Below are 26,573 nucleotides of genomic sequence, written 5' to 3' on the forward strand. Positions count from 1 at the left end.
ATCTTTTTCTGCACAATTATAGTAACTTAGGTCAAGTGTAGTTTTATTTAGTGGTAGGTCTGAATCCATTTTCTTTAACTGTGTTGTTGTTGTAGGAATTTGCTCGCCCTGATACATCGAATGATAGAGTTTGTTGTACGTGAAGGGCCAATGTTTGAAGCTATGATTATGAACAGAGAGATCAACAATCCTATGTTCAGGTGTGCATTTTTTTTTATTGTGGTAATAACATTTACATGTAACATACAACTGACCATTTATATATGTACAGTTCAGTGGCATTAAGTACATTCATGTTGTTGTGCAACCATCACCATAACTTTTCACATTTTCCATAACTGAAACTCTGTACCCCTTAAACAATAACTCCCCATTCCTTTGGTCCCTCAGCCCCTGGCAACCACCATTCTACTTTCTGTGAATTTGATTACCCTAGGTACCTCATCTAAGTGGAGTCATACCTTATTTGTGCTTTTGAGACTGGCTTATTTCACTTAGCTTAATGTCTTCAAGGTTCATCCTTGGTATATAGCATGTGTCAGAATTTCCTTACCTTTTAAGGCTGAATAATATTCCATTGCATGTATATACCACATTTTGTGTATCCTCAGATGTGCATTTTTAAAAATACTTTAAAATTAAAAATACTCAAAAAAGTCCTAAAAGTATGAGGTTATTTTCGTAATGGGGTGAGAAGGCAGTTTTAATAATTAGACTAGAATGTGCCTGGGTCAATTTTCCAGTGATTTCCATGGTTTGATTAATTAAATAGCTTTGTTTTTAGCATTCTCTAGGAGGAAAATATTTTTCATTGTGTTTTTCAATGAAAGAGTCTTTCATAAGCAAAATACGGTAGAATAAATGAGGTTTATAAGAAACTACTTATCTTCTGAATAGTTATATCTAACACTTCATTTGCAATTTACTTAAGTCATTTAAAAACCACTGCTTTTGGGCTTCCCTGGTGGCGCAGTGGTTGAGAGTCCGCCTGCCGATGCAGGGGACACGGGTTTGTGCCCCGGTCCGGGAAGATCCTGCATGCCGCGGAGCGGCTGGGCCCGTGAGCCATGGCCGCTGAGCCTGTGCGTCTGGAGCCTGTGCTCCACAAGGGGAGAGGCCACAACAGTGAGAGGCCCACGTACCGCAAAAAACAAAACAAAACAAAAAACACTGCTTTTGAAATTATATTTTGGGAAGATCTCTCCATTGCCCGACACAGTACCTGACACATAGTGTTCAATAAAACTGATTGTAAGACTCAGCAAGATGCATACATACCTTCTGAGTATTAGTGTCAGTCACAAAGGCAGTCTGGGGTTGGGGTGAGGAAGGGGATAGATGGTAGTCGGTGAGGATTTCTCTTCAGGGATCTTTGCTTTTGGTTTTCTTTAGAAGTAAATAGACAAATAATATTTCTCATTTGTTCATATTTACTTGAAGATAGTTCTCCATTAAAGAATCCAATGTTTAATTTTTTGTTTGTTTTTGTTTTAGATTCTTATTTGAAAACCAGACACCAGCCCATGTTTACTATAGGTGGAAGCTTTATTCTATTCTGCAGGCAAGTATAATCAACTACTTTTTTTAATTTTGACTCTGAGGTATTAGATCTTTCTAATAACATTCTGGACACTTAACTAGGGAGATTCTCCGACTAAGTGGCGGACGGAAGATTTTCGTATGTTCAAAAACGGATCTTTTTGGAGGCCACCACCGTTAAATCCATATCTGCATGGGATGTCAGAAGAGCAGGAAACAGAAGCTTTTGTAGAGGAGCCTAGTAAAAAGGGAGCACTTAAGGAAGAGTAAGATTTTTACCTTTCTTGTTTTATATTCAGAAAAGTTGCTTTAATGGTCACTTTAATTAATGGTCTTAATAAGATGTGTTAACCCTAAAATAAAATGGTTTTTAAAAGTTGTGATTGTTTAAAATAGTAACATCTCTTAACATATGCATTGTAATTTTAAAAATCTTGGCAAGTATTATAAGTGTGTGTCCTACTCAACCTGACCTCTTCCTACTGATAAAAATTATTGATGATCTCTTAAGTGATGGTACTCCAGCAGTGGAATACTTTATATATTCTTATAGAAATTATTTCATGGCCCTTAGAACTCTTGCCTCTTTGAATGCAACGTAGAGGTAAAGTTATTTTATGGCTTAGTGAAGTCAAATGGGTGACTGCAAAGCTGCTCCATGAAGTGCCGTGTGCGGCCACCATGGAAACATGTTATTATTAGTGCTCAGTCAGCACTGCTTCAGGGCAGTTAGCCTGGTTTAAGAAGCAAAAACAAATTTAACTGTTGAAATGTTTAGAGGAAATTCTGTATACCTGAAGGGGAAAAAAAGGCCAAAATAATTTTTAGCTTATAGGATTATATACTTCACTGTCAATAAATCTTAATGCTAGTTGCATTGATGCATTGTTTGTGAGAGCATTGCTGATAGAGAACTATAGCATTTGAGAGTATATTTGCTTCTGAAGATGTATGTTCATCATTACTTTTGCCCAGGGATCTGCATACTCAGCCCATAGGCTAAATCTGGCTACCTCCTATTTTTGTAAATAAATTTTTATTTGAACATGGCCATAGCTATCCTTTTACATGTACTCTGTGGTTGCTTTGGTGTTATAGCAGCAAAGCTGAGTAACTGTGACAGAGACTATGACTTTCAAAGCCTAAAATATTCACTCTGTGATCCTTTACAGAAAAAGTTTGTCAACCCTTGCTTTGTATCCTGTCCTAATCCTATGCAGAAGTGCTAAAGTAACAAACTTCCTTCAAAGGAGAGTGAAGACCATGAAGGCTCTTCAGTGTAATAGGATAATAGGAGTGGGACATTCGCGAAGACTCTTGAAAAAATGCCTATAATTTTAAATTTACTTAATTTGTAAACTAAAAGTCAGTAAAATAATTTATTAGTTCCTGGGATAGTTTTCTTCCCCATATAAATTCTTTAAAAAAAAGGTAACATATTTGGAATACGTAACACAAATCAGACTTAACACAATTTAGTCTTCAGAGTTTTATCTGAGTGGGTTTTAAAGAAATTAACTTGCGAGCAGAAAGTATAATGGCATTTGAAATTTGTATTTATAAATACTTATAAGTTAAAAAATTCGTATTCAGACAGAGGGACAAATTAGAAGAAATTCTGCGGGGGTTAACTCCAAGGAAAAATGATATTGGAGATGCAATGGTTTTCTGTCTTAATAATGCTGAAGCTGCTGAAGAAATAGTGGATTGCATTACCGAGTCATTGTCCATCTTAAAGACACCCCTCCCCAAAAAGGTATGGGAATACTTTCTCCTAATGGAACATTCAGTTAAGTAAAGGAGAGGTAATAGTTGACTTCTATTTGAATTGAAATTGGTTTCCTTTTTGAATGAAGAAGTTGACTGAAGAAATCTTTCTCGTGGAGTTTCATTTTCCTTCTGCCTGGGAAACTTATCTTAGTTATTAACAGACAAATTATCAACAGATTGAAATGTAAATGAGTTACAACTTCTATCCCTGCCCAAGTCATGGTTGTGGTGATACTGAATTTCTTAAAACCCTTCTCATTAGTTAGGATTATTAAATTATGGCTAAACATTGGCCTTATGCTGTTGATTCAAAAAATTTCAATATGGAAATATTTTTAGTAATGTTTTTTGTTGTTGGTTTTTATTTTTAATCCATTTAATGCTATCTTTTGGTATTCTAGATTGCCAGATTATATTTGGTTTCTGATGTTTTGTACAACTCTTCAGCCAAAGTTGCCAATGCTTCCTATTATAGAAAATTGTAAGTATAGTGATGTAAGTTGATATGCCTGAACTAAAATATTTAAGGGTAAGGAGCTCAGAAAAGAGGATAGTTTTGTTAATTAATACCCTCAATAATAAGAAATAATTTGAACTTCTTCATAGTTTGTTTAATATTCTAAAAATTGGATTGTATTCATTGAAGTAAACCACTTTAAGGTAAATTATTATAATCTTTTGAAAGTTTTTCTATCAGTTTCTTGATTAACTATTAATAAAAGAACAAATAGGAAGAGTTAAAAATCACTTTATTCCTATTGTGTATTTAGCCACTTGTGTAATAAATAAGCTGAAACACTAGAAATAGTGGCCAACAAAGGAAGAAAACAAAGGAGCATTAATTATTTATAGAATCAGTGTTCTCTGATCATCATTGTATTGGTTGTAGTTCATTGTTAATGTTTTCCTAGGCAATAGGAAATTATGTTGCTGTATATTGATATATAACTCTTCCTCAGTTCCCCACAGTTCCTTTTTGGTGTTTATTTTATGAATTAGGGAAGCTTTTCTTTAGGAACTGGCTCTGAAGGGAAATTTGGAGGTTTGGGCCCTAATCTTAGCTCTGCTATTCCTTCTTTTGCCTTGGACAGGTCACTTACCTTTTCTGTTTCCTATTTTATAAAACAAAGAGGTTGGACTAGATGGCTCAAGGTATCCTAGATGTAAAAGTTCCTTGTTAATTAAGGGAACTAGTTCTTAAGGCTCTTCGTGCGATTTTGCAGAAGAAAAATTCAGAATAATAGGAGTTAAAGTTATAGTTTTAGAGTTTAAACACCTAATTCTTACTTTTAAAGATTTACTTGATTAATTTATTTATAAAATTAATTAAAAGTCCAGAGTGGTTTTCATTGGCTAGCATGTTGAAGTAGATAAGGATTTTTAAACACATTCTATTGTAAAAAACATATTATTTGAATTTCAGTTTTGAAACAAAGTTGTGTCAGATATTTTCAGACCTCAATGCTACCTATCGTACAATTCAAGGCCATTTACAGTCTGAAAACTTCAAGGTACGTTTGGGTATTTTTGCCCTAGTGTTTTAAATGGGAAGTAGGCGCCGGGAAGCACATTGGAGGGCTAAAAGAGTATGTTAAGTAAGTGTAAGACATAACTTAGATGTTTCAGAAATTATTGTTTTAAAATTTACTGCCATTTTACCTTCAGTGTCAAAAAACGTCTGAAATTTTAAAATATGTCTAGTGTTTTGTTGGGTGTCTGTTTTAGTTTTAAGGGTTTTATTTAAACATTTTAAATATTGGTCTTTTCACAGAAAACACTCAGAAGATCACTTGTTTTGTAGTGGTATATATTATTTGGCTGGATTAGGAATATAGTTATTCATGTTGAAAGTATATTCAGTTGTTAATTTTTTATTAACGCTCAAGCTGTAGACCAATGTTAAGAAAAGCCAAACAGAATACCTTACTTATAGTTGAAAAAATAGATACACTTTCATGGGAAGAATACTCATTAAGGAAATTTTTAGCTTGGGAAGATGCCCAGTGACCCTACCCATTTAGGGGATTCAGACAAACAACTCCATTAAAATTTTTTTTGACCTCAAATTTTGACCATAAGACAGAGATTATAGAAAAGTTTAAGGAGGGGACAGAGAGAAGTGTTAGCCAGAATCAAGAAGTACTTCATCGGACCATAAAGGAATTCAGATCAAAATGTGGGCTACCTTGATATCCAGCTTTCATAAGTTTCTAAGCTAGTGTTTCCCAGAATGTGGCCTCATGTGTACCACCAGTGGTATGGGACCTTGATCTTAGGTGACTGAGAGCAAACAGTTACTGTTTATTTTTTTATTACATTTATTCTTAGTTTATTTCCTCTTTTAATGGGGAGGTAATACTGATTTTTTAAAAAAATATTGTAATGATGAATAGATATTTCCCTTAAACTTTAAAAAGAATATTGGTTTAAAGGAAAATTTAGCAAATTGTGATGGTCATTATCATGAGATGACATTGGATAGTTATTGCCCTAAATGATAATTCATTGTCTTTTTCCTGTTAGCAACGGGTAATGACCTGCTTTAGAGCATGGGAAGATTGGGCAATTTATCCAGAACCATTTTTGATCAAACTACAAAATATTTTCTTAGGACTTGTAAATATTATTGAAGAAAAGGAGACAGAGGTAGGTATTCAGTGTATTTGTCCGATTATCTTAAAATTTATTTCTGGAATGCTGTGGAGGTATGATATGTTACAAATGTAACATTTCTTTGTGGAAAATGCCTACTGCTTACCACTAAACAGTGGATTTTTGTTGCTGGGATTGCTGGAGCCCAGGACTTGAAATTATATGTAACAGGAATTCTCTGTTTTGTGTCCTTATGTGAAAATTGGTGACTTTTTTATTTGATGACATGAAAGGATTTATAGTATATTAGTAGAAAAAAACCAAGTAATAGAGTAACGTATATAGCATGATTTCGTTTTGTTAAATTAAAGATAGCTGTGTAAGTAAACATATACCTGAAAAGATGCACCACAGTGGTAGCAGATTGTATTCATCACCATTTTGTTTTTGTTTTTGTTTTTTTAACCTCCTCAATAGTTCTTAAATCCATCATCTTCATTTCTACCATCCTAATCCAGCTATCATATTTTCACTTTTACTGCTCCAACCACGTGGTCCGTGTTTCAGTTTCTTAAATATGTTTCCTCCTACCATACATCTTTGTACATGTTCTTTCCTCTTTCTGGAACATCTCTTCTTTATCTGAGACACTTCGGATCTCAGCTTGAGCATAAATTCATTGAGCCTTCTCAGACCTCTTTAGGTGGAACCTACTTATTACACATTCTAATAACACAGTGCACCTCTTTGTTATAGCAGTCATCGTGTATTGTTGTGATTATCTGATTGTCTGGCTCCTTCTCTGCCCCCTTGTCCCCCCCACCCCCTAATTGTACTAAGCTCTATGACAGGAGGGACTAGGGCACCAAGGCTCATTTTTGCTCATCATTGTATCCTCAGTGCCTCACATGGTACCTGGCATAACTAAGTACTTGCTAACTATTTGCTAAATATTGCACAGATGAATGAGTCTTTGTCAGCTGGATGATAAAAATATATTCTTATTATATCCTCACATTGTACCTGGGAATGTTGGTTGGTTTATACTGGATTGCAAGTTAATCTTTTAGCAATATGACTTTAGCAAGCAAAAGAAAATGTTACAGTAGTATGTGTTTTTATAGGATGTACCAGATGACCTTGATGGTGCCCCCATTGAGGAAGAGCTTGATGGTGCACCTCTAGAAGATGTGGATGGAATTCCTATTGATGCTACTCCCATTGATGACCTTGATGGAGTCCCTATAAAGAGCCTTGATGATGATCTTGATGGAGTGCCTTGTAAGTTCAAATTTCAAACTCATTAAATCTAGCTAATAAGTTTGATTCCAAGCCTCTTTAATTTCCACACATGCTGATATGGAAAAAGGTTATAATTTCTCAGTAAGGTTGTCAGTCATTAACTTTTTTCTGTCTTTTATTTCTGACTTTTCAGAATTGAACAACCCAGTAATACATTTGTGCCAAGAAAAAGGTTTCCTTTCTGGTCACATTTATTTGTTGGGACAGTCAGCCTCTTACAATATTAGCAGGTTTTTCCTGTCTTGTTAGGAAACTATAGGCAAAATCTTGTGTTCAATTGTATGCATAATCCCAGGTGCTTGGTTTTATCAGTTCTATTTTTATTATTAGTTTTCCTAACTTATAGATTCAGTTTTCCTATTTGCCTGAAATCATTTTTGGAAATAGGAAGTATACATAATCTTTAGTACATTTGGATTATATGTTAAAATATTGAATAATATATGAATTCTGCAGTTTAAACAATAATTAGATAAAGGTACTAAAGTTTCTTTTACTTCCTCAGCTTCTCCATTTGCTTGCAGTAACCACCTCTGTGTTCTGAGTGTGTGTGTGTGTGTGTATATATACACACACACACACACACACACACACACACACGCATATGCATATGTATAAATTATATTTATACTTATATTTAAAAATTGGACCTCAGGTGCAGAGAGTTGGATTAGTCATAATCCTTGTTCTTGACACTAGCATTATTAGTCCATGTGTGACCTTATTTAATTTTACTTTTTAATAATAAGTGAATACTCATGAGCTCCTTAAGTCATCCTCTAGTAGTCAGAATTAATGGCTCATCTTTCTTCAATAGTGGATGCGACTGAAGACTCAAAGAAGAATGAGCCTATATTTAAGGTTGCCCCATCAAAATGGGAAGCTGTAGATGAATCTGAATTGGAAGCACAGGGTAAGTAAAAATACAATAAATACAAAGCTTTAAAAACTTGAGTGCTTAAAATTTTACCAAACCGTTGTGTGTGTGTACATTTTCCTTTTGTATTTTATAACATGTTTCAACCTTAAGACCCAGTGTTGTCATATTTTATGTCTAGTGGCTAAGTTTTCATTGTGGTTGCTGTTTAAATTTTCTTAGATCCTTCAGTTTGGATGCTTCAAGAGTAATCAGAGAAATCACTAAAAACCTTTTAGGTTAAGCCATTTCAGTAGAAAATGTAGATGGGAAGCTGTACCTATTTGGAAGTTTACTTAGAGGTCAGTTTCAGAAAAAACAAAGCTTTGTCTCTCTTATAATGCTTGACTTCTTAGATGCAGTTTAGACCTGTCTTTCATACTTGCTTGGACATGTATCCTAGCGCTTATAATCTGTAATTGTTAATTTAGTATTTGTAGGTTCTAATGAAATAAATCTTACCATCTAGCATAGAAATAAGGATGACAACATTAGTTGTCACCTCATGAATTTGAATAAAATTATAGTGTAGGTGTGAGGAAAGAAATACATTTAGTACATAGAAATGGCTATTCAAAGAAAAGATAAATGTAGATAACTTCTGTAATATAAACTTTCAGTTCTAAAGCTGGGCTTCTACTGTGCTGCTGCAAAAATGCTGATTTACCTTATGGAATTACATCCTTTTTTTCCTTCCATTCAGCTGTAACAACTTCTAAATGGGAGTTATTTGACCAGCATGAAGAATCAGAAGAAGAAGAAAATCAAAAGTAAGAATCTAAGTTTCGAATATACTCAGTTTCTTATTGCATATACACTCCCTTTTTCATTAAGAGGTATGCTTGAAATAATAGTGAAGAGGAAAACTTAACTCTTAAAAAAACTTGTTTTAAGAGGATCATTTTTAGTTCTTCATTGTTTTTCCAGTGAATAAAGAGCTTTTGCTTTCTGGTTTTGACGCATCTGGTTTCACTTTGCTTTTGAGTTTGTTTTCCTATGCTAGGTTATACATTCTTACTTTGTAGTTACTAAATGGTCGACTGCATTTATTTTAAATCTTTGTCATCAAGTATTGTTTTGGCTCCACAAAAAGTGTTTTTTAAAATGTGAATGGGAAGGTTATGCTCCTTTTTGGGGGGGATTGTGCATTGCTAAGAAAAATAATGCATTATGACCATTATGACCGTTATGTTATTTAAATGTTAACACCTCAGAAGAACTAAGAATAACTAAAAGAAAAAAACCATTTTACCTTTATTTTATGGAGAAATTATAGTTTCAGTTTTGCTCTTTGGTAATTACCCCCGGTTGATTTTAACACTGAATGTGATTATAGGAATTCCTGCTCCCAAATTCTCCTGCAAGTTTATGCTGGTAGTTTTTTTTTTTTTTTAAGATAGCACTTGACACCTTTAAAAATCATTGCAAAAAAATTTAATTTTTTTTTAATAGGGAAAGAGATGGCATCAAAGCAGAGGTTTCTGGTTTTTGGGGTTTTTTTAAATCTTCTTTTATTGTTTTCATATGGAAGAGTGCACAAAAGGAAAAGTCCCTTTGTGTCCCAGCACAATTTGAGCATTTGTGTGGATTCAATAAGTGGGTGTTAGCATTTAGATTTAAGGCAATATGATTGATCAGCATTTGTGGAAACACAGTTTGGTATGAGGAAGAAAACTTGGCAATGGTGATGTCTTTCCAGAAACAGTGTGATCAGAACAAGTCAGCAATGATTATGACAACATGTTTACAAAATATAGATGTGGTTTGCTGATGGAAGTACCTCTCTGAGGCTGTTTAGGAGTACAGGAATTGGAAACAGTCCAGTTTGTTTTCATTTTTATGTCTGCAGTCCCATCATTAGTAACATCTCTCACCATTGTAGAATCACTGCTTTTTAAAATGAGTATGTGTATTCATAAAATAATTATTTAAGGGAAGGGAAGGGTAGAAAAGCCATTGCAAAACCCAAATATTGTTCAAGTGGTTTTGTTTCTAAAGGTGCTAATTTTTTTGCATTGAATTTGATATTTATGTTAATGTTTGAAATGTGAAAGCATTTTTGTGTTGATGGTAATTGTACATCATTCATACAGTGAAGCACGGATCACTGAAAATATAATTTATATTTTTGATTTTTCCTAGGAGCTCCAAATAAGTCATGATAACATGAAAATAACTTTTTGAAAACAGGGAAAAATACTTTTTCACATATTACTGCTTTCTGGTCCTTGAAATTTTCTTGCGCCTCACTGCTGCTCTCTAGTGGCTGAATCCAAAATGCCTTTTTACCAAGGAGCTGCTGTTTTTGGGCGGGGGCGGGTCAGCGTGCTGCATTGGGTCTTCGTTGCTGCGCGCAGGCTTTCTCTAGTTGCAGTGAGCGGGGGTTACTCTTGGTTGCGGTGCACGGGCTTCTCATTGTGGTGGCTTCTCTTGTGGAGCACGGGCTCTAGGCACGCGGGCTTCAGTAGCTGTGGCTTGCGGGCTCTAGAGCACAGGCTTGGTAGCTGTGGCTCCCGGGTTTAGTTGCTCCGCGGCATGTGGGATATTCCCGGACCAGGGCTTGAACCCGTGTCCCCTTCATTGGCAGGCGGATTCCCAACCACTGTGCCACCAGGGAAGCCCTGGAGCTGCTTTTTGACACTAGTAATTATTGTCTTTGCGGCAGAAGGGTGATTAAAAAATATATATAGCACTACTGATGCTTTGGAGAAAAGTTCCAATAGTAATTTAATTCGTTTGTAATGAATTCTGTATGGGTTTAGTCTTGAATTTCCAGTTCTTTACAAGAAGAGCAAGATGAGGCTGTGATGAGATCTGAACCTAGAACTGGTAACTAAGAGCTAAAGTCAAAGCCAATTAGAACAGATCACTCAGGCCTTACAAAATTTAAATAGCAGCTGTAAAGTATGTGTGTATTTTAAATTCTCAAATTGTAGTGTAGTTCATTTTAAAAGTCTTAAATAATATGATTAGTGTTTAGTGTCTAGCCACCTATATTCTTTCTCTGTATATATAAAAACATGCATATCTATTTAAAGCATAAATTATGTAATATTGTACATACTATTCTGTACATACTATTCTGTGACTATTCTGTTTTTCACTCAAGTGTCATGGGTTTTGTTATTCCATGTTAGTCCATATGTTTATCTGCTCTGTATTCATCTGTGGTTGAAAGCAAGCATTCAGATAAGTGTACAAGGAAGTTTATCAAGGAATATTTCAAATTGCAAAAAAAATTTTTTGAAAAAATTGTAAATAACAGGCTGGAATTGGTTAAGTAATCTCCATTGAATAGATAACACAGTTTCATTAGCTGTGTTGCATCTTTGTTGATTAACTCTTTCCAGAATAATCCTTCAGTAAATAATCTGTATTTACACACACACACACACACACACACACACACACACACGCCCGCGCGCACACACACACACTTTAACCACTAAAAGCATCTGAGACACTTGTAAAACTATTTTGCACCATAAAACAAGAAATTCTCGTTCTTCTAAAAAATTAGCTAAGAACTGCATTTAGGAAGTTTCTGACAAATTAATGAGAAATATTAAGTAAAAGTTTATTTCCGAAAAGAATATGTTTTTTAATCGTTGGTTTTGACTTTTTCCTCTTTTTTTCGTCACCTGAGTATTGTATTGAGTTGTGCCTATATGTGCTACTAATGATTTGTGGGGCTCTGAGAGTATAAAGTGTGAAAAGTATTTTATTAGTATTCTAGAAAGGACCTTTAAATGAGAAATTAAAAAGCTAGTACTCTCTTTATTTTTATCTACCTTGCTTAAATTTTTCTCATTCAGTGTGTGACTCTAAAATAATTAAAATTTTATTTGGAAAGGATTTGGTTATAATTGTTTTTATATTATTATGAATAGTTTTAAATATATACTAAAAGAACTCCTCTTATTCATGGTAGAGGGTAGTTAGTACTCAAATACTAATATATAAGGGCTTATCAGGTTCAAATATTAAGGGAAAATGGCATGTATTCTAGGCTGTGCCAGTAATGTTCATATCACAGTATTGTTTATGAGGAATTTTGTTTGTATATACATAAACATTTTGAGTTTGTACATGGAAGACTTGTTTTGCCCAGATTCAACATTTACACTCAAAAGGCCCAGTCCCAGAGCATACAACCTTTTTTTTTTTTAAGTCCCATCATTCTTTGTGCTTCAAGAACATTGAAGAACATTTGTTAATCCTATCCTGGCAATGATGAGCAGCTTGTCATAGTTGCTCCCCTGTCTGTTTCTACTCGATTGCTTCTGGAAGGACAGGAGAATTTTTCTTTGTTGTATCCTTAGCTATGGTAGTCACTTAGTTTATCATTTTCTTTTTATCTGACATAGAACCAATACAACTTTCATAATCAACTATGACATGAATACTAATGTGTGCTAAAATTTAAAATTAATACACTGTTTTGTTCTTAGGGTTATGTGTTAATTAGATAAGGTCTTTTACTTGCTGCATCGAAACTGTGACTCAAACTTATGTATTCTCTAGCTTACAGGCTCTGCTGAAGGAAGGGTAAACATTTGGCTTTTTAAACATTAACCATCATGAAATCACTCTGAACTATGAAGTATGCAGAAATCACTGATTGATTAGTCATTTCATTTAACTGTTGCAAGGAAAGTTTGTGGCAGAATGAAAACCACAGAAATAACATTAACATAAGCAGAATTTTTAGAAGTGTGATTATGTTGAAGCTCAAATTTTTTCTATGGAGGAAACATAAGAGTTTTATAAAATTGTTATTTGATCAGATATTTAGTAAAAAATGTTTTAGTGATGAATTGTCCTCTTATGTTTTGTTAACATTATTTAAGCTCTAAGGCAGTGAAAAATCAAAAAGCTGTACTGTAAAATGTAATTTTTTTCCTTGCTGTTGTGACATACAACGTATTCTGCTTATTTATTTCCAAAGTCAAGAAGAAGAAAGTGAAGATGAAGAAGATACTCAAAGTTCCAAATCTGAAGAACATCATTTGTACTCTAATCCAATCAAAGAAGAAATGACTGAGTCCAAGTTCTCTAAGTACTCTGAAATGAGTGAGGAAAAACGAGCTAAACTCCGTGAAATTGAGGTTAGTATTGCATTGAAGTTTAAACTACACTACACTGGCCTTCTTTCACTTTTCCCACCAAACTGTGCTTCCTCTTAGCATCATACCTTGGTCCATACTGTTCCCTCTCTGCCTGGAAACCTTCATACCAGCTGTCTTCCTTCAGGCCTCTTAGTTCAAGCATCTCTTCTGTCTTTCTGTTACGATTTTACATGTGTTGTGGTGTGTGTATTTTTTTTTTTTCTTGCTTGCTTGTTTAGTGTGTTCCCCACTAGGCTGTGATTTCTGCAAGAGTAAGGGACCATGTCTGTTGTCTGTTCATCATCATATCTCCAGTGCCTGGCACATAGGAGATCCTCTGCAGATATTGATGTAATGAATAGATTATATCTCGCATTATGAAATCCATCACATGTTGAGCATAAATAGTATGTAACAAAAAAAATGAGATATTTTCTGACACGTTCAAGTTATGTATACGTGGTACTGTAGTAGGCTCATTTTCAGTGTCTGCACGAGTGATGGGGAGAGAGTAGATGTTGATTGGGGCTTAACAATAAGAAGGGGAATAACTTATTGCGGGAATCCAAACTCTCAAGACTTCTCTCTCTCCATTCCCTTTTCTATTATAGTGCCTTTTTAAAATTACCAAAGGTATTCAGACACGTCAGTGAGGGGAGGGTTGTATAATGGGAGCCTTCCTTATTTCTTGCCCCAAGGTGGTAGAACATTCCCAGTAAATATTAGCAGTCGTGTAGCAGTCAGTCCAGAATCTCAAAAGTGTACGTGAGAGCGAATTTTAATACTCTGTCCGTTCATTTAACAGTATTTTATATGCCTACTGGTTGTCAGTGCTTTTCCTCTTACTAACTTATAATACCTACCACCTTAATTTCCACTTCTCCACTTACTCACTGCTGGGCTGGTACAAGTTCTTGCCCACCTCTTTCTCGATATCACCAAGCCAGAAAGTTAATAGAGAAAACGTTTTGTTTCAGCCTTACACAGAATCAGTGTGATGTCAATTTTAAGTAGAGAGGAGGGATTTTCAGAGTTAGTAAGTTGATTCATTTTTCCTGAGGTATATTCATATACATTCTTTATAAAATTGTAGGGGAATAAGATGTGTTATCAGTGAATGTGCTCACCTGTGGACCTTTTTCAAGCTGCACATGGCCCTTAACTCTCAGAACTTCTCCCAGTCTTACTGAACTCTGCCTTACTGACCTGATGGATCTATTGGAGTAGAAACAAAGATTGAGTTCAATAAAAAATGTATTTTCTTGATAATTGAATTACCCTCTTATAAATGCCAAAACAGACTGTTTCTAAATGTTCTGTTTTCTTATTGACTTGAAAGAAAACCATGTGATACAACTTTTGTCAATTTGGATGGTTCTACACTGTATATGTATATACTGATTTGTGCTATACATGCATACACAGAGGTGCACATAGCAACACACCTTATATATATACATTTCCCTACTTTATATGTTCTTTGAGAATCTGGCCTCTCTCTTTGTTAGATACTCAGCGGTGGTTCATCCTACTCTCATAGTGGCTACCCTATCGCAATTGGGATTTGGACGTGAGCCAAATCCTGATTTTAAAATGTAGATCTTGGGTTTGTTATAGAATTATCTATTCTTCTCCCTTATTTACTCTGAGATTTAGTCGTGTGGAGTAAAGGTCCACAACTGGTGGCAAATTTGAACTAGAACTCAGGGCTCATGAGCTTTATTCATGCGCGCTCTCTTCTCTGCCCCTAAATTCAAATGTCAGTTTATGAATTTAGAATTCAGTGAGTACCTTTTTATTGGAGAACCCTTAAATAAAGAATTAAGTTCTAATTAGTTTTATTATACACTATAGGATATATAGTATGTATAATGTATATTTATCGTGTAGTTTTTCTTTCTAAAAGCTCTTTTCTTCCCCACATGTGTCGTAATAAAGATGTCTATAGCTGAATCTTTTTTTACCACGGGATTAATAAAAACCAAAGGATTTGTGTTATAAAATATTGACATTCTCTGCAAAGCACTTAGAAAACACGCAGCCATAAATTACAGTGTTTACTGGAAGCAAGTTCTTAATCTTTCAGATTCTGCTTAGAGCAGTGCCTAGGCTGGCATTCTCTTTTCTCATTCTGCTGTTGTCTCCGTTTCTATCAATAAGGGTTGGAGGAGTGGAACACTAGGTGGGCAGCCAGGTGAAGGGTCTTCTTTGTTGTTGAAGTAGAAAGATCCCTTTTCTGCCCTCATCCCTGAGGAAAGAGTGAATAGTTGAGGGGAAAGGTGATATACTTGGCACTGTCCCAGGGCAGCCAGGGGATAGATGGCTAACAAGCCATTCCATGGGCTACTGTCTTTTGAGTTGGGACCCTTTGTGACCTGTTTTCTGGGCGCCCTGGACTTGTGCTTTTGCCTGAGTTAGGCCACATCAGCAGGAACTGTAGCTAGGGATTTTATAATGATCTTCAAAAGGTGCTCTAGGAATGCCTTTCTTTCACCAAAGTAGCATTCAGGTCTGTTGTTTGACTCTTGGATGCTTACCTCTTAAACTGATTTACCACAAATTAGAACAGTCATTTTTGTCAAGTCATCTCGTGTGGCTGTGCAGAGAGCACGTGGACTAATGTCTGATTACTTGAATTCTGCATAGTTGGGCTTGTCTGACAAGTGGCCTTCCGATGAGGGAGTTACACATTGATGTTATATTTTGACTGAGTCCTTAATCGGTTACTGTATGTTTTTATGTTTTATGTTGCTATACTTATGCTTTTCGTTTTTATACACTTGTTTCAAAGAAGAGAGTTTTTTTTAAAGGAGCAAAGCACTCCTTGAGAAGCTATAGTGATAAAAAGATTTATTTTAAATATGTGTTATTTCACAGCTCAAAGTTATGAAGTTTCAAGATGAATTGGAATCTGGAAAAAGACCTAAAAAACCAGGCCAGAGCTTTCAGGAACAAGTAGAACACTACAGAGATAAACTTCTTCAACGAGTACGGAATAAGTATACGCAGTAATATGCATTTTCCAGAGTTATTTGTTTGACTGCCTACAATATTGATATATTGGCATATTTAAGGAAAAGAATATTTAAATTATATCCTTTGTCTACATGCTGAATATTGGTAGCTAATTCGGAATGTTTGAAACTTGACGTTTTACAGTTATTTCAGCGTGGAAAGCAGTCTTAGGGCAACAGCACACTGTTTTATTCCTGATACTACCTGTGGAGCATGAAATCCTGCTAAGAACATGCTTTCAGAACTGGAAGATACTATAGAAAGAGTCACATTTGTGACAGTGAGACACCAAGAACCCTGAGAAGTAGCACAGAGTCAGAGATGGTGTTAGGGTTTGGGAATTTCATTTAGGACTCCTTTTCCATTGTGTCCCAAGGAGGGACAGCAAGTGGTAGAATATCTCATCTGTGAATTCTAAGCTTTTGAGGGACCTCGTATTCTTATACATAAAAAAGTGTTTAGGGATATACAGAGAATTTTAGAACAAGGAGGCCTACATGATAATTGTTGAAAGAACCTAGGAATTTTATCGGGACTGCTATTAATTTTTACCTATATCTTGACTGTCATTACAAATAAAAGATTATAGAGAGAAATAGAAACAACTAGAAGGGAGCTTAAAATCATAGAAACCTATTAATGGTGACGGGAGCACAACAGTGTGGTAAAGCAGCTTGTTGCTGTACAACACTGTGGACTCCTGGTGCCACTGTCTGCTGTGCACTCCCAGGCACGTCACTGAAACCTGCTTTTACTCTGTAAAACTGGGTTGATAAGTCCCAATTTTGCAGGATTGTGAATTAGATAATAGCTATATTAACTCTTTATTATTGAATTAAAATGTTTAAAATATCTTGAGTGTTTTAACTGTAGTCTGATTCCTATGAAAGTGTCAATCAGGAAAATGTATCCTACAGGTCACCAGAGGAAGTCAGTCTCCTCAGCATCACTTTTTAAATTTGTGCTCAGTATGTTGTATTTGGAAAAAAGATAAATGAGTTTTTTTGTTTGTTTGTTTTTAAAAAAAGATGTTATGTGTCTGAACCCCATGAGTCCCTTTGGAGATGGTGGTAGATGTTTGATCTGCATGGAAGACTACACCTTGAGATGCCCACTGGGTCTAATGTAGTAATACATGTATTACCATTTTAGTCTCCTTGCATCCCATCGTTGTAATTGGAGGGAAGAATGTACTTTTTGAAGGTACATACTAGGGGTCAGCAGACTATGGCCATCACCTCATTTTTGTAAATAAACTTATTAAAACACAGCCATACCCCTTCACTTATTATTGGTGTATTATCTACTGTGGCGACTAAAGCGGTAGAGTAGACCGGTTGTGGCCCACAAAGAAAATATTCACCACCTGGCCCTTATGGAAAACATGTGCCAGCATCTGATGTAGGCTTTTTATCAGATATCAGTTAGCTTTCTTGATGCATACAAATCATAGAGAAATTTAATTCCTGTTAGTGGAAAGCTAAGTTGGCTTTGTGGGTTCATTGTCTATAGCCACTCCTTTAATTATCAATAGAAATTATAATTTCAAGTGAGAAGTGGCAGTTGTAGCTGTTGGGGTAAGCAAATAAGTTATTTTTTGGTTTATATAATTATATAGTCATGTAGTCAGTTTGTACTTTTATAAATTAGGATTTAACATTTCCAATATGATTGGTACTTGTTTCTCAATAGTATTAGTATTGAGTATTAATAGTATTTTAATAGTATTTTCTGATAGTATAGTATTTTCTGATGGACGAGTATTGTGAATAGCTCTTTCTCCTTTTCAACATATTACTTTGTAAGGGCTTTCCTTTGATTAAATCAACTTGCTGTACCATTAGAATCACTATTGACAATTTTATTGCAGTCTGAGTTGGAAAGGTCATTGTTCTGTTAGCTTTTTCCAATTGTTTTTTCAAGTGGAGGGACAGCACTCTAGGTAGTAGCTAAGAGAGCCCTGGCTCTGGAGCTTTGGCTCAAATCCTGACTTCACCATCCTGTATGACCACAGGCATGGTACTTAGCTTTTCTGAGTCTCATTTTTCATCTCTAGAATGAGGATAATGCTATTCCTAGGCATGTTTCGAGGAATTACATGAAATGGTATATGGAAAATTGTTCATTAATTGCTTGGCCTGTGGTAGGCACTCAGAAAATGTTTAGCTGCTGTCACTGGCATCACTATTATTATTCAGTATAAGTAGAAGAGTAGAAGAAATGACTGGTTTTCTGGAAGAGTAGGTATTTTAAAAAAATAGTTACACCTTCAGTAGTAATTTAAAAAATAGTTAACTAGAAGAGGCAATATTGTTTCATAAATGAGATTAACCAGGTTGGTGTTTTTAATGGCTAAATACTTTCTCTTTAAAAAAAAAAAAAAAACAGGAGAAAGAGAAAGAATTAGAAAGAGAACGAGAAAGAGATAAGAAGGATAAAGAAAAATTGGAATCTCGATCCAAAGACAAGAAGGAAAAGGATGAGTGTACTCCAACAAGGAAAGAAAGGTATAACATTTCTCATTTAATGCCTATACTGGTTTCAGGATTTGGAATCATGTTTCATTTTGTAATATTTTCATCACTGGTGCCAACAAACTGGAAAAGTATTTTTGTGTGTGTGGTAAACATGTTTGGCCTCTGCCTGCAGGAGGCAGAATTAGCTGAGAAATGGGGCAGTCAGTTGGCACTTGGCTTAGTTATCTGGGACATCATCCCTTTACATGGTTCGTATGGTACCTTAGCCTTAGTTTGGTGCAAGAATTCAGTTACCGTATTAGGTATCAAACCTAAGGCTTAAATAACTAAACAACTTGCTAGATCTTACCTGTTGCCTCCAATATAAGCTTTTCTTCTGTGCTGAGGCTGATATCTGTAAACTTGAGTCTCCTGGTCCTGTTTGTAAAGGGAGTTTGTGTATATAGGCCATAGGGACTTGGTCCTCACTTTAAGGCTTTATTCTAATCAAAATCATTTCTCTTTTAGTTTTTATTCCTTACTTGCACAGTTCCTAAATCTCTGATTAGTAGAGAAAATTACTTCAGTTAACAGAATTGAGGTTTTCCTAATAAAAACCAAACAAATGCCAAGAAAAAAAATTTGGCTCAGTCACCCTACATATAGTTACAAATAACAATTATACTAATTGGTTAAGTAGTAAATCTGTCACTTTTTTGTTTTCTATTATTATCTTGATATAATTTCAGATTTATAGAAAAGTTGTAAGAATAGTATAAAGAATTCCCAGATATCCTTCACCCATATTCCCCCAATGTTAAAATATTTCTCCTTTTGCTTTATTTTCTTCTTCCTCTTCCTTCCCCCCTCGTCCCCAATCATTTAAGAGTAGTGTGCCTACATGATGCCCCGTTTTCATACTTAACTACAGTAAAAGTTTCAAGATCAAACAACAACAAAAGTTTTTAAGAGCAGGAAATTAACATTTTAAAAAACATGATTGTCTAATCAGAGACCTTTATGAAATTTGGTCCATTGTTCCAATAATCTTTCTTAGAGCAGGAGAAAATCTAATTTAGTTGAATTCAGTTTTTGTCTAGATCAACCTATCTTTAAGACTTATTTGTTCTTAGTATAAAAGGCTTTGAATGTTGTTGGAAAATAACATTAATAAGGTTAGTGAAAATAAAGATAGTGTAAGCTGGTAGGAATTAAAAGCTAATTTAGTAGAAGGAAAATGAATACCTGATCCTTTGCTCACTTATGGAATGTTTTGGGGGCTTTGTTCCATAGGAAAAGGCGACACAGTACGTCCCCTAGCCCATCTCGCAGTAGCAGTGGTAGACGAGTGAAATCCCCATCACCAAAATCGGAGCGATCAGAGCGTTCAGAAAGATCTCATAAAGAGAGCTCACGGTCCAGGTCATCTCACAAAGATTCTCCTAGAGATGTTAGCAAAAAGGCCAAAAGGTAAACGCAAGTCATTTTTTTGTAATATTTGAAATGCCAGTTTCCTTGTCATTCCACCAGCTTTTGAAAATAATTTGGTTGGCAGCCATTTTTTAAAGGATTTTAGAAAACCAAACAGATATACTTTCATTTTAGAATCTTCCTTCCCATCTCACCACCCCAGCCTTGTCATGACTAAAGCACAAGAAAGCTTCCAACAAGGAAAGACCAGCCAAGAATTTTAAACATCAGTTTCCTGTGGAGTAGGGATAGCTGCTTTCCTTTCCTTTCTGTTCTTTAGCTTCTATAGAATATTCTTTGATTTTTGTCAAGGCTGAAAGAAAAATACGTTCTCCCTCCCCACCCAACAGTAATCTTATTAGCAAGTTCTTGGGTAGAGACTTATGGACATAGATACCATTTCTTCAGTGTTTAATTTAGTGTGTTATATACCTTTCTCCTCCTAGTTCCAGAAAGGTGGTTCAGAAATGTTTTATTTATCTAGTGTTTTATAGAAGAATTTTTCTGAGAGCTAAAACTGCTTTTTATCCTAAAACGTTTTTATTGTAACCATTTTTAGTAAAATCTTTATACAACAGATAAGTCTCTCTTTCTAAATGGTGCTTGTGCATATATGTATATACATGTTCATGAAAATTATATATATGTATATATAATTATTTGTTTTGGTAATTTTCATGAATAGCACTTACAGAGTTATGCTGTCTTAAATGATTTCGTCAAATGATATTGCAGTAGTTGGTTCTTTTCCCTTCAAGAAGATAGGCTGCAAAGCTGCTGCGTTTAAAAGTTTGTGAATGATCTTGGATGCCATTTTGAACTTTGGCTTATAATAATCTGGGGAGCTTGTTAAAATGCAAATTCCCAGTCCCTGCCTCTTGAGATTTTGATTCAGTAGAGCAGTAGTAAGGCTCAGGAATCTGTCTTTCTAAGCATGCATACCACCAATGATCACTGATGCAGTGCCTAGGAAGTACAAAATCTGTGTGTGTGTGTGCACACGGTAGGCGAAGCATAAACTTGGAAAGTTTACATCCTTTTTTATTTCAGTGACTTTCATTGTGCTCTCTTAAAGATCACTTTAGATAATTTAAAGATAGTCAGTTTTGATCACATGAGTACTTTGGTTAAATTGTTTTTGTTTGTTTCCTCAGATCTCCATCTGGTTCAAGGACACCTAAAAGGTCTAGGCGATCACGGTCTAGATCCCCTAAAAAATCAGGGAAGAAATCCAGATCCCAGTCCCGATCTCCACACAGGTCTCATAAAAAGTCAAAGAAAAACAAACACTGACATAAATTTTTAAGATGCTGTCACTTATTGGAAATGCGATTTTGTTTTGTGCCTGAACGGTCTGTTTTTTAAAAAAAAAACAAAAAAACAAAAAATCTAATGAAAGAGCATTCCTGGGGTTTTTCTTTGTTTGTGAATGCATGTGTAAACTCATAAGTAACTGCATCTGTAGACCTGTCGTTGTTTTATATTGTATAAATTACTTTCATTGTGGCTGTTTCTCAAGATGAGATTTTTATTGTGCTAATGAACTTCATCAAAAATGTGTATAATGGATCTGCTGGCAGTAGTAATATTTTGTTTTAGGATGTTGTGACTTAGCAAAAAATAATACAGATGTCTTCCCCCCTTTTGTAGCTTTGACAATTTGAATTAGATTTCAAATAAAATCTGAACAGAAAACTATAACGTTGTTTTTTTGCCCTATCGATGACATCAAGTCCCTTAAAGTCCTACTTAAGTGAGTTTAGCACTTCTGCTGTGTTTCTTATACCTAATGCACTTTACAAGCTCCATTGTTCAGGTAGCTAAAGTTTTATATTTACTAAGATGACTGTCAAAATTTAGGGACCTGAGACTCACATTTGGTAGGTTTGCCAACCAGTTTCTTTGGTAAGGTTCCCTTAAGTAATACTAGTACCCAGAGATCAAAAGACTACGCAAATGTGGTGTAGTCTTTTGTTAATGCAATGCCTGGTTAGAATATTTTTTTCTTTTTTCAGAGAAGCAATATGGTTTCAATAGACTTAACCTGTGTCCTGAGCAACTACTTATTTTCAGGGAAAAATTAAATTTCCATCTTTCGATTTCATCTTCTCTCATTAGAAAAGTTTACTTAAAAGTTTTCTAATAATAGTTGGCCATAGAATTTTTTTTTGAAGGTTACCCTTTTACAGCCCTCTGTAGGCTGTCTTTCAAACACTGGTATCAGAATATTTCTACAAGGTTCAGTGTAAAGCACCTTTGTTGGGTTTTTTTGGTTTGTTTTTAAAGAATTTAGTTTTAGGTTTAGCTTTAAGTAAAATTTAAAAATAAAATAATTTTCAGGAAACTTAACATCCAATGGTTTGTAAATTAAAGGTGCAAAAAGTTGATTTAAACCATTTGCAGAGTTGAAATCTGTAATACAGTGGTAATAAATTGCAGTATGAGGAAGAAATAAGAAAACTTGTGTAATGTTGAATATAATATTGCTATAATGTAATAAAGGGTTATGTAGACTTGAACTGACACTACTACTATTTGTGAATCTTGCTTTCAGTTTTTCATTTAGGCACTTTATACAATGCTTGATGTTTTTTTCCCCCCTCTTAATAGAGTAGAAAACTGTTCTAATAATGGATTGTTTTGAGTTAGCTTGTTTTTTAAAAATACCTTTTCAAGTTGTTTTACTTAGTCTTGCCTAGTCACAAAATAAAAAAGCTGTACTCATGATTTGAGGAGTAGGAATATCAGCTGAGCAGTGAGGCATGTTATTGCCAAACTGGGCAGACCTACAATAGCTGTAGAAATGAGCCAATCAGATTATTTTACTTAGTGGTTCTTATCAACATGCAATATTGCTTGAAAGTTATTCCCTTATCATGCACTCTTTTGTTTGTCCGTATTGTTAGGGTGTTAATTGCTAAATGTTGCTCAGAATAATTAAACATGAACATTTGGTGCTGGTTTTTAAAAACCTACAAATATAGCCATTTTTAAAGAGCATGTTTTTCTCCCCTGTTCATTGCCTGGGAGAATGGAATTTTATATAATTACCTTTCTTTGCAGAAATAACAATGTTGAGTTGCTGGTGATTGCGGGCACTCTGTCATTCATTGGTATCTAGTATAGGCTTAGAAATGATAAGTCAGGAAATGATTTTGCCAGTCAAGTTGCAAGGAGTACTTCTTTTTCTCTCTTTAAAAAAATACCCTGGAGAAGCAGGAGTGTGTAGAAATTGTTAGGTCAGTTTCGGGTGCTTATATTTAGTATTTTTTCTACTGCAGTGGGACATAGCAGTTCTTTTAATCTGCGTCCAGATATAACGAACATCGTTTATCTATCTTAGAGTGGGTGAGACTGGCTTCCTTTTGGGTGATGGGTGGGGATTGTGTAGGCTTGGTAGAATATGTATTCTGTGAAGTTTGCTAATGTTCGTATTAGATTGTATTGGATTTTTTTCCCCTGGAATTGCAAATGGTATTGTTAGATAGGTTATTTCCAACTTAATGAGAAAATATCCAGAGTAAGTGTGTTTAATTCTCCATGGATTCTGTGAAAGCTTAACGGTCAGAAATTGGTGAATTGTAAGGGAGGAGATATTCTCTACCATATTTTTATAATAGCATGTCATTCCTGTTTCCTGTCTAAAGAACACTTAATTAGATAGCAAAACTTCTACAGGTTGACTAAAATGTTTGTAGGTGTGGCCATCCAGTTATAGGAAATACCCTGTTTCAGCTCTGTGATAGACAGTTATCACAGCTGTGGTGGAGGCACCACAGCTACATGTAGGAGGAAATCCTCTGATGGCTACTCTTTTTATAAAGGGCGTGGCTTAAACCCTTCACTCTCTAACATGCACAGGGATTCCTTACCAGGTTAATACCACTTAATCTCTCATTCTTTGACAGGTGAGAGAAAGTAAATCATGTTTGTGAATCTTTTCTTTGATTTTGTATTTCCTTATTACTGTTGATAAGCTTATGGGCACTTCTGGACTGCAACATGTTGAGAAGTTAGAGACTAAAGAACTAAAACAAAAAGCCCTGACCCAAAAGATCACTTTTATTTGGCTCAGAGTGTTCTTGGCATTTCTGCTAAAGTTTGCAGAAAGTACTATACACTGACCTAGTTTTTCTTTATTGCAGACCATTCCTGAGACTTTTATCCCAATTAAAGGATCTTAGAGGGAGGAAATACTTGCTTATGACTTTCACATTTTTTCCCACAAACTTTAATATTCTTGAGCACTTGAAAATACTTTAAAGAAATTCTAATCGTGAGCTAATATAGTTTATTAGAAATATTCTGCCCATATTTGCCTCCATTGTGGTATAAGTTCTGAAAAAATTACATGGACATGATAATAGGATATGATTATTAAAAATGACATGAAATAAGTATTGTCCAAGTGACTTAACCTGTTCTGATGACCACAACAGTGTGATTTCTTTAGCAGAGAAAGTTGTTTTTAAAAATAAATAGTACCACTTTTCTAAGAAAATAAGAGCTTCTTTTTGCTTTGTTGTTTTCCTCTTCTATTATATATTAATGGAAAAGCTACAGAAAATTCAGTGCAGGTACTAATGAAGACACTAGTGTAAGTTTAAAGGAACATATGACTGTAAAAACTCATGAAGTGCTTGGTTTCTTCATATTCCACATGCATGTTTTAGAATAGATTTTAGGGAGTATTTAATTCATTTTCCTTTTGGCATTTTTCTTTATTTTGTTATCAACTTCCCAGGACTTAGATGATACACAAATACAGATCCCAGGGGATGTGTTGTGATGCTGGACTAAAAGGTGGGAATGCGCTGCTGTCCAGAGTGAGCCATGTTCCAGTGTTGAAAATTCAATGCCTCAGTGTTTATTCAGTACCACCTCATGGAGCGTCAGTGTACTCGGATTATATGTATAATTGGTTATTTATATAGTTTTGTAGATCTGTAGATAAATGCCCTCATTCATTTTTATATGTAATTGTGCTTGGAGTATTTTTGTGTTTTATTCTTTGACTTCAACAGGGTCTTGTACGTTATATCTTTGGTGATTTGAAATATCAGGAAAGACAAATTTTCAGAAATGAGAATAATACAGTTGAAATCAGCTTAGCTGAAATATTCTATAGCAAGACAATTTCTTTTGGGTGAACTGATTCCATAATTAATTACTCTTGATGTAAGGATTCAGTTTATTGTGGAGTTGCTTTCCAGACTGTCACTTTATAGTTTTTCTACATAAAGATTATATAGTTGCAAACAAAGGTTGTGGAATTTCCTTTTTGTTGTTGTTTTTTGACTTTTAATTACTTTAATAAAATACGTTGTTTTCATAGCAAACTTTAGACTGTTCATGTAATTTTCTCCATACAGTTTTTCTAATGTAAGCCCAGCAAACCATATCTAGTTTTCAGCAGCGTTATCCCAAGTGAAATAAGTGATGTGTCATATTTATCAGTTATAGCTAAAATGTTACTACATTATACATGTTTAAACCATAATAAAATATTGTCATGATAGATGATTTTTTTTTTTTTTTTTTTTTTGTTGTACGCGGGCCTCTCACTGCTGTGGACTCTCCCGTTGCGGAGCACAGGCTCTGGACGCGCAGGCTCAGCGGCCATGGCTCACGGGTCCAGCTGCTCCGCGGCACGTGGGATCTTCCCGGACCGGGGCACGAACCCATGTCCCCTGCATCGGCAGGCGGACTCTTGACCACTGTGCCACCAGGGAAGCCCTAAATGATTTTTTTGATAAGGAAATTTTAGTTCCTTATTGGTTCCACTTTTTAAAGAGAGTTTGTTCTGTTTTATGGAGGCAATTTTCAAACATATATGAAAGTAGAATAATAGGATGAGCATTCCTAGTACCCATCGGTCTGCAAATACCAAGTTATTAGTCTCTAAATGTCTCTAAGTGTTTTCTTTTTTAAAACATAACCACAGTATCATTATCACATTAAAAATAATTTATTGGTTCCTTTAAAATCTTTTAAATTGTGGTAAAATACTCATAACAAAATTTACCATCCTAACCATTTTTGGGTGTACAGTTTAGTCGTGTGAAGTATGTTCACATTGTTATGCAACCTGTCTCCAGAACTTTTCATGGTACAAAACTGAAACTGTGTACCTATTAAACATTACTCCCCCATCCCCACACCCGGCAACCACCATTTTTTACTTTCTGTGAGTTTGACTACTTCAGATACTGCATGCAAGTAAGGGGAATCATATAGAACTTGTCTTTTTGTGACTAGCATATTTCACTTAGCATAATGTCCCTTCAGGTTCATCCCTGTGGTAGCATGTGCATTGGTTCTTTTTTAAAGCCTACTTTTTCTTTTAAAATTTCTATATTTTCTTATAGAATTTGAAAAGTTTTTTCTGCAAATGGCACATTAGCA

The 26,573-nt window shown here is 35.0% G+C and overlaps 1 protein-coding gene across 2 annotated transcripts in view; it reads left to right on the plus strand.

Annotated features, from left to right (window-relative positions):
- Positions 1 to 23,917, plus strand: part of U2SURP (U2 snRNP associated SURP domain containing) — a 54,564-nt gene extending 30,647 nt beyond the window's left edge. For both annotated transcript variants that reach the window (XM_060011380.1, XM_060011381.1), the window contains 15 exons: positions 96 to 200; positions 1,495 to 1,561; positions 1,642 to 1,805; positions 3,133 to 3,295; positions 3,711 to 3,790; positions 4,733 to 4,820; positions 5,833 to 5,955; positions 7,026 to 7,182; positions 8,021 to 8,116; positions 8,823 to 8,889; positions 13,068 to 13,227; positions 16,105 to 16,215; positions 18,631 to 18,749; positions 19,992 to 20,168; positions 21,323 to 23,917. In XM_060011380.1, coding sequence (XP_059867363.1) covers positions 96 to 200; positions 1,495 to 1,561; positions 1,642 to 1,805; positions 3,133 to 3,295; positions 3,711 to 3,790; positions 4,733 to 4,820; positions 5,833 to 5,955; positions 7,026 to 7,182; positions 8,021 to 8,116; positions 8,823 to 8,889; positions 13,068 to 13,227; positions 16,105 to 16,215; positions 18,631 to 18,749; positions 19,992 to 20,168; positions 21,323 to 21,461 — 1,816 coding nt within the window. In that variant the 3' untranslated portion in view covers positions 21,462 to 23,917. The remainder of the gene's footprint in view (positions 1 to 95; positions 201 to 1,494; positions 1,562 to 1,641; positions 1,806 to 3,132; positions 3,296 to 3,710; positions 3,791 to 4,732; positions 4,821 to 5,832; positions 5,956 to 7,025; positions 7,183 to 8,020; positions 8,117 to 8,822; positions 8,890 to 13,067; positions 13,228 to 16,104; positions 16,216 to 18,630; positions 18,750 to 19,991; positions 20,169 to 21,322) is intronic.
- The last annotated feature ends 2,656 nt before the right edge of the window (positions 23,918 to 26,573 follow it).

Source organism: Delphinus delphis, chromosome 4 (genome assembly GCF_949987515.2).
Source record: "Delphinus delphis chromosome 4, mDelDel1.2, whole genome shotgun sequence".
NCBI lineage: Eukaryota > Metazoa > Chordata > Mammalia > Artiodactyla > Delphinidae > Delphinus > Delphinus delphis.